Source organism: Delphinapterus leucas, chromosome 20, assembly GCF_059928025.1.
Source record: "Delphinapterus leucas isolate spDelLeu-1000000601 "Yukka" chromosome 20, BTC_Dleu_Yukka2, whole genome shotgun sequence".
Lineage (NCBI taxonomy): Eukaryota > Metazoa > Chordata > Mammalia > Artiodactyla > Monodontidae > Delphinapterus > Delphinapterus leucas.
Genome location: NC_143148.1, coordinates 6,819,490 through 6,827,605, shown reverse-complemented (window position 1 = coordinate 6,827,605; position 8,116 = coordinate 6,819,490). Strand labels below are relative to the sequence as shown.

General features: G+C 57.5%; 1 protein-coding gene across 2 annotated transcripts; it reads left to right on the top strand.

Annotated features, from left to right (window-relative positions):
- The first annotated feature begins 412 nt into the window (after positions 1–412).
- Positions 413–7,495, top strand: SPIB (Spi-B transcription factor). 2 transcript variants are annotated; one of them, XM_022586188.3, is made up of 6 exons: positions 413–549; positions 1,506–1,533; positions 3,148–3,220; positions 3,509–3,720; positions 4,127–4,277; positions 5,510–7,495. In XM_022586188.3, the coding sequence occupies exons 1-6, from the start codon at positions 527–529 to the stop codon at positions 5,806–5,808; spliced, it is 786 nt and encodes a 261-aa protein (XP_022441896.1). In that variant the 5' UTR covers positions 413–526; the 3' UTR covers positions 5,809–7,495. The 2 variants fall into 2 exon arrangements, with proteins under 2 accessions (XP_022441896.1, XP_022441895.1); XM_022586187.3 differs by lacking the exon at positions 413–549 and having other exon boundaries at positions 1,373–1,533.
- The last annotated feature ends 621 nt before the right edge of the window (positions 7,496–8,116 follow it).

Genomic DNA, 8,116 nt, shown 5'->3' with positions numbered 1-8,116 from the left:
CCACATTGGGGTCTCCACCGGCTTCGGGCCTGGGTTTTTCTCAGGGACCCCAGCCCAACCCACGTCTACTCTGAGAGCCCGGGGCCCCCCTACCTCTGACACCCCCCACTGCTCTCGTCAGCCGGTGGTCTCGGCGTGCCCCCAGCGCCTGGCAACCCACTCCCCTCTGGTTCCTGGGTCCAGAGCCTCCCCCCACCCCCCCTGCCCACAGGACCCCTTGACCCCTCCTTTACTTTTTCAGGGTCCCCCCAAATCTGGCTCCTCTCCCATCTCCACTCCTTAGGGTCAATCCCCCCATCCCAACCCTGGGGATCCCCAAATCCAGACAGACCCTGGGCCCACCCTCCCTGCCACGTGACCAAGGGGTTGTGCAATCCAGCCCCCTCCCCTGACTCCCTCCCTGAGGGGATTTTTGAGGCGGGCTGAGCTCACAGCCGCTGGCACCCCTGCCCCCCCCAGGGGGCTGGGCCAAGGTATAAATAGGGGTGGTGTCTGCAGGCGGCAGCAAGCCCAGCCCAGCACCACCATGCTCACCCTAGAGGCTGCACAGTAAGTGGGGGCCACCCGAAAGTGATACTCAGGACCCCTGCCCTGCACCTCACCTTTGACCCCTCTGCCGGGCCTGCCCCAGGGGTGGCGGTCTCTGCCCCACCCAGGGGGTAGGTGGGTGGGAGGGGAGGGAGGTCCACACTGTCTCTCGCCCCTCCTGGATCTCTTTCCTCTGCCACCTCGATTCCTTCCTCCGTCCCATCCGTGTCTCCCCTGGACCCCAAAGACCTCTTTTCCTTGGGATGCTTGCTTCTCTGCCCTGCTGTCCTCTCCCAAGTGGCCCTCCATCTCTGTCTCTGTCCCCATCTCCTTCGGAGTCTCACTGCATCCCCGACTCACTCACTGGGTCTGCTCACTGTGCTTCTTAGCGCATCTTTTCTGTCTTGGGTCTCTGTTCTCTGCCTCTTGCTCCCTCTCTCTGTGTCTTTCTCTGTCTCTCCAGTTTGTTTCATCTCTCCTTCTGCCTCCCCGTCTGTCCCATGCCATGTGAATTGTCTCTCCACACCTTTCTCCCTTCCCTCCTCTCCTCTCCCCTCTGCTGAACCTCTTCTGTGTTTTCCCATCTCTACCCCGACGTCCATCTCTCCATCTATCTCCTCCGGTCCAAGATGGACCCATTTAACCGACTCGCTCACCAAGGCCCCCTCCCCGCCCCCACCCGCCCTCGGGCGCCCACATCTCTCAGGGGACTTTCTCTCCCTCACTTTCCCTGCCCCCGCCCAGCCTCTGTCTATGCAAATCCCGGGGGAGGGGGAAACATTTGCCTGGCCCCCGCCCCGCATTTCCTGTCCTGGTGGGGGTGAGTGTGGTGGGGCTGGTCTCACACAGAGACACGCAGCAGTGAACGAGCTGTGGTGCTCACAGCTGCAGTCGCCGATCCCCCATCTGCCCAACCACTTCGAGACTCAGGAGGCTGCAGACTCCCCTGACATGCCCCTGTGTCTCTCCCCCTCCAGGCTTGACGGGCCACACTTCAGCTGTCTGGTGAGTTGGGGCCCTGGGGGTCAGGGAGGGGTGGGGGCACCCACGTGGCCCATCGCGACCTCCCTGCCTCAGTTTCCCCCTCCACTCCTTCCTGTCCCTTTGTCTTTCTGACTTTTCCTCGGTACCTCCAAGGACCCCCTTCCTACCCATTCCATCAAAGAAGTTTTTCTAACATCTCTTCTCTTCTCTCAGACTCTGGTCCACTTCCTCGAACGGGGAGGGGTGGGTCTTTGTGTGTTTGACTTTGTGTCCCTTCCTCCGTCCATCCCACACTTAGTAAATCTACTTGTTCCTTCTTCTCTTCTCTGCTTTACTTCGTATTTTCAAAAATTGAGTCTGGACTATTTCAGACGTGCAGAATACTATACCCCACCCCCATAAACCCACAGCTCAGTCCAAGAAATAAAACCCCACTCACGTGCTGGAAAGAAACCCCTCTGTGGGTGCCCCTTCGCCAGCACATCCCACCCTCCTCCAACTTGAAGAGTTTCGCTTTAAAAAAAAAAAAAATTGAGGTTTGCTTTACAAGTCAAGAAAGAGACAAATCTTGTGTACAGCTCAATGAGGTTTTAACTCAGGCACACACCTGTGTAACCACGAACCAGACCGCGATATAGAACATTACCATCACTCCGGAAGATTCCCTCACGTCCCTTCCCAATCAATACACCCCTCTGATATTTTCCACCACGGATTAGTTTTGCTTGGTTTTGAGCTTTATATAAAGTGAATCACACAGGGTTGACCCCTTTTGGGTCTGGTTTCCTCACGCGACATCAAGTGTGTGTCAGACGTTGGTCCTTTTTCCTTGCTGTATAGTACTCCATCCTAGGACCGCACCACAGGTTGTGTGTCCATTCTCCTGTCTCTGGGCACTTGGGCTGTTTCCCGTTTGGGGGCTGTTGCTAAAGCTGCGCTGATTATTCTTGAACAAGGCTGTTTCGTGGACATACGTTTTCAGTGCTCATGGGTAAATACCTTGCAATGAGGTCACTGGTTTATCAGGATGGCATGCATCTAGTTTTAGACTTTAATTGCTAAAGCAACATGACTCTTGGGATGAATCGGAGTGATATGGAGGTGGATAAAAAAAGCATGGAGAGCTTCTTTGCCTCTGTTAAAAACACTTCTGTGCCTCTCACCCTTCAGCCCCCTCCCCCTCCCCCAGGCAGGCAAGACTGGGGGAATTCATCTACACCTTCCCCAGCTGCTACAATGTCACAACTGTGTATCGGTGAGGTGCTGGGATTCCCGGAAGCCCACAGTCTTAGTAGGAGCTGGCTGCTGTGTCCCTTTGCGAGACCCTTGTCTCTTTCTATGTGTCCCTACCTGTGTCTCTCATTCTGTGTGTGTGTGTGTGTGTGTGTGTGTGTGTGTGTGCGCGCGCGCGCGCGCGTCTGGGTCTGGGCCTTTGTGTATTTCTGCTGTGTTGTATCTGTCTCCCAACTCTGTATCTCTGGATGTCCCTCTCTTTGCCCTTGTCTCTGGTGCCTAGTCTCTGTGTCTCTCTTTCTCTCCCTCTCCCAGCCTGTCATAGTCTCCCCGCTGGTCCAGGGTTGGGTGGGGTCTCCCTGCAGCCTGGGTTGACCCCTTTTCTTTCCCAACCCCTATCAGTACCCAGATGGAGTCTTCTATGACCTGGACAGCTGCAAGCACTCCAGCTACCCCGACTCAGACGGGGCTCCTGGTGAGTGATCCTGGCCCAGCACCCTCCCCACCTGCCCCTTGGGCCCATTTTACAGATGGGAGAGCTGAGGCCCAGGGGAGGCTGTCACCTGGCACAGCAGGACAAGGTTAGCTCAGGCCTCCAGACCTCCTCCCCTTTCCTCTCCCAATCACCCGCTTGCCCATGCAAATCCTGGGGTCAGAGATTTGCACAGCCCACAATGGTCCCTCTGTGCCAGTGCAGGGGCTTCAAGGGGGACGGGGCCGAGGCCAGACCTCTCAGCTTCTGATTCAGCGCCCTTCCCCCCAGATCTATGGAGCTACGGCCTCAGTCCAGCTGTCCCAGCCGCCTCCTATGAAACCTTTGACCCGGCTGTGGCCACCTTCAGCCACACCCAGGGTGTCCAGCTCTGTTACGGACCCTCAACCTACAGCCCTGTGGGGAACCTGGACCCGGCCCCCAGCCTGGAGGCCCCGGGGCCTGGCTTCCCAGCATACCCCATGGAGGACTTCACAAGCCAGGTGAGGGGCAGGATGACCATGAAAATCCCCCTCATTTGATTGAGGTTTCCTAGGTGCCAGGCATTGCATCAAAACCTGTGCACACAGGAACCCCTTCATCCCTCTGACGACCCTCTAAGGTTAAGCAGCATTATTACTCCATTGCACCATCGAGCCAACAGAGGCACAAACGTGGGTCAGGGGCAGCACCAAAGGCCATTATCTGTGTGGAGCAGGCTCTCATGGAGGTGGCCCGGGCATCCCCTGGCCACGCCATGGAGATCTGAACTGAGGCCAGAGTGCAGGCTGTGAGCAGAGTGGGGAGGGCCACGGCCAGGGCCCAGGAAGAAGCCAAGGGACGAAAGCAGAGGGAGTGAGAGAAGGGGGACCTCCCCCTGGGACTACAGGTAACCCTGACCTTCCACAGACCCTGGGTCCCCTGGCGTATGCCCCATATCCCAGCCCCGTGCTGTCAGAGGAAGAGGACCTCCTGCTGGACAGTCCCGCCCTGGAGGTGTCGGACAGCGAGTCAGATGAGGCCCTCATGGCTGGCCCCGAGGGGAGGGGATCTGAGGCAGGTATGTGGGCGCAAGTGGGGTGGGAGGGACTCCAACTGGAGATGGCGGTGGGAGGTTAAAGGAACCATGTCTTCCCAAGCAATTACTATATATACTCCAGCGCTGAGGGCAGTTCCCAGATCTGCCATCTGCTGGCTGTGTTGCTTTGGGCAACTGTCTCTACCGCTCTGTGCCTTGGTCTCCTATCTGTACAGTGGGGACGACAGTAATAGTGTCTATTGCTGGTAGTTGGGAGAATTAGGGGGGATCATACGTGTCAATGAGATAGCAGTGTTTGGCACAGAGTTTGGCACTCAATAAATCTTCACCATCATTATGGACACAATAGCAAAAGAAATCATCACAATATCAGCTCCCATCTATTATTCAACCCCTGCTTCCGCCCCTGTGCCCTCCATTACTCACAACCCCTGGAAGTTGGAATTATTAGTTACTTTCCCTATCTGGGCCTCAGTTTCCCATCTGTAAAATGGGCATTGTTATTATCACCCCTATCTCGTGGGGTTATGATGAAGATTAAATGAGCTCATAATTGTTCAGTGCCTAGAGCAGCACCTGGTACTAAGCGCTTCAGAAAGATTTGTAAAAACACACACACAAGCCTCATTTTTAGCTGAGGAAACACCAGCTCAGAGAGGTTAAGCCACCACCCCAACGTCACACAGCTGGGAAATGGCAGAGGTGGGGTTCTTGTATCCAATGCCTGCTATGAACCCCCCAACTCTGTGGGGCCCTTGCTGCTTAAAGGAGCCCAGGAGTCAGACCCCTTGGCCTCTCCCAGGATCCCAGTCCCCGCGGAACTGACACACTGAGTGACCTGGAGCTGGAGAAATGGCCACATTCAAACCCACTTCAGATCTCTTCACCACAAGTCAGCTCTGTCATAAGTCTTTGAGGAGCATTGCCAACCCATTTCACAGATTCATCCATGCGCTCAACAGATACGTGCTGGCCACCAAGCAGTCACAGGACAGACACACATCCTGAAATATAAAGCAGGGATGGGAGATGGGGGTTATGGGGTGGCACATTCAGGAAAGGGGAGCAACTTGCCCCGGATGGGGGTGTGGCACAGACAGAGCCAGGCAGGTGTACCTAGCAGCCACCTTCGTCACCCCAATTCTCTTTATGGGGAGACAGAGGCTTGGCGGTTCCGGGGCGGGGTGAAGCGGGGAGGGGGTGGGGCGGGGCCCGAAGGATGCTTCAGCTAACGCGCCCCGCACCCGCCGCAGGGGCCCGCAAGAAGCTGCGCCTGTACCAGTTCCTGCTGGGGCTGCTGACGCGCGGAGACATGCGCGAGTGCGTGTGGTGGGTGGAGCCGGGCGCCGGGGTCTTCCAATTCTCCTCGAAGCACAAGGAGCTCCTGGCGCGCCGCTGGGGCCAGCAGAAGGGCAACCGCAAACGCATGACCTACCAGAAGCTGGCGCGCGCCCTGCGCAACTACGCCAAGACCGGCGAGATCCGCAAGGTCAAGCGCAAGCTCACCTACCAGTTTGATAGTGCGCTGCTGCCCGCCGCCCGCCGGGCCTGAGCCCGGGGCGGCCTCTCGGGGGCTCTCAGGGGCTCCACGCCTGTGTCACGTGGGCGTCCCCACAGCCTAGGTCATAGGACCCACGGATCCCCCATCCTGGCTGCGGGGGCGGGGCGCTGCCACAATCCCTAAGCCCTGCCCAGGGTCCCTCTGGGATCCCCCCAGTCATGCCTGGGGCCTCTTTGGGATTCCCTTGTCATGTCCAGGGGCCCCAAGATCTTCATGTCTTGGGTTGAAGGACCCAGAGACGACTATACTTATGTGTCTGTGTGGAGGGGCGGGGCAGGGCAGTGCTTCCAGAATCCCAAGAGCTTCTCTGGGATCCCCTTGTGATGTCTGAGATCCCTTGTGTGTCTGCGATCTCTCAGTCTCATCTAGGGGAGGGTGAGCCTACAGATCATCACACCAAGAGGGGTACTCTGCCAGCAGCCCTAAGCCCTGTCCAGGGTCTTTCTGGGATCCCCTTCTCATGTTTGAGTCCCTCCTGTCCCATCTGAGATCTCCTAGTTATGTCTGGGTCCCTCTGGGAACCCTTTGCATACATGTCTCTGTGCCCATCTGTGACTCTCATTCTGTCTGTCCCCCCAAATCACTTTGTCATCTTTGAGATCCCCTAATTCTCTGGAACCACCCTGCTATCACTTGTTTATGTCTGGAATTCTCCGATCACATCTACGGTGCCTCTGGGATCCTTTTGTCATGTCTGACAACACCCTTGTCAGGTCTGGAGGACGGACCTCAGTGAACCTTGTTGTATCCGGGCCACCTCTGCGATGCCCTTGTTTGTCTGGAATCCTCCAATCGCATCTGAGGTCCCTCTGGGATCCTCATCTGGTATGCCCTTTTGGGGACCCCACCAACAGCTCCGAGTTCTCCTGGGGACCCTCCGCCTCCTGTAATGCCCTCCCTAGGGCCATGCTGGCGATCAATTCTGGCCACTCATCTGATTTCTGGGTGACCGTGGCAGCCCTCCCCATGTCAGTTCTAACCAGAGACTTTGCACAATCCAGCAACAGTGGGCCAGCTTTTCGATGTGGAGAGGCTGGAGCAGGGTGGTGGCCGCTTCTAATGGGGAATCTGTTTTCCAATCTGCTCAAGTCCCCATCGCCCCTGGCTGTCATACCCCGGTGGCTTCTCTCAGTTGTCCGTTCGCCCCAACCATTCTCGTGTGAATCCAGCCTGAGCAGAAGACGACCGGATGAGCTGTGGGAGCTCTGATTGGAACCCTCGGGGGGTGTCAGAGGCTGTGGCCTAAGAAGCCGGAGTCCCAAGTCCTTGAGCCTGGGCGGCTGGGGGGTCTAGGGTGAAAGACTTGCTGCTTCTGGGCCAGTTCGGTCCTTCTGTGAAAGGGGAGAGGAGGAGGAAGATCTCGGAAGGCCCTTGCAGCCCTGTCAAGCCTTTGATACATCTCCTGAAATCCACCCACTGGTAGCCAGAAGGAACTCGAGGAAGGAGCATCAAGGATCCAGAGAGGGAAGAGGTTCTTGAGGGGGGCATACAGCGGCTGGTAGCAGAGGCCAGGCTGGGACCTGCCCTCAAGAGGACAGCACACCCCCCTCCCTGGGGCGGTGCCAGGGACAGAATGTCTTTTGGGAGGGCCTCCTCCTGCAGATGAGGTGCCTTCTACGAAAACTATCATCATCACCCCAAGTTTGGAATAAAATAAAATAAATCAAGGTAGACAGACCTTCTAGGACCCTTTGTCAGGGACCGCAATGCTACCCATCCATCCGGGCCTGCTGGCCCTCAGAGACACTGGGACAGCGAGGGGGGAGATAAGAGAGGAGATGCAAGAGGCAGTTAGAGCCAAACCAGGCCGAGCCTTGAAGGCCGCGGTCAGAGCTTGAGATGCAGGCACTGGTGGTTCGATTCAGTTTTTGCCCTCCTCCGGATCTCTGTCCCCCTCTCGCTGGATACGGCCCGCGGGTAGCGGGTAGCGAGCGAGGCTCCCAGCTCTCCAGGCGCTCCACCAACCTGCTGGGCCCGCAGGAGCCGCGCAGCAGTCTGCCTGGAAACCCATGACGTCACAAGGGGGCTGCCTTCGGGTTGGCTCCGCGCTCGGTGGAGGCGGGGAATTTTCCAGCTCTTAGGGGGTTTTGGAAAAGAATGGTGTGAGTGTGGGGTTGGGGGGGGTGGGGGTTGGCGATGGGCCGGAAGAAAACGGTGAGGGACTTGTCTTCAATAACACCGGGTCATCCAGCCGGCGTTACTTCCCCGCCCGCCCTCCGCCTTAACTCCAAGCCACACCCACCTCGCCCTCCTCTCCGAAACACCTGGTGTCCTGGAGACCCTCTCCTCCCGCAATCCC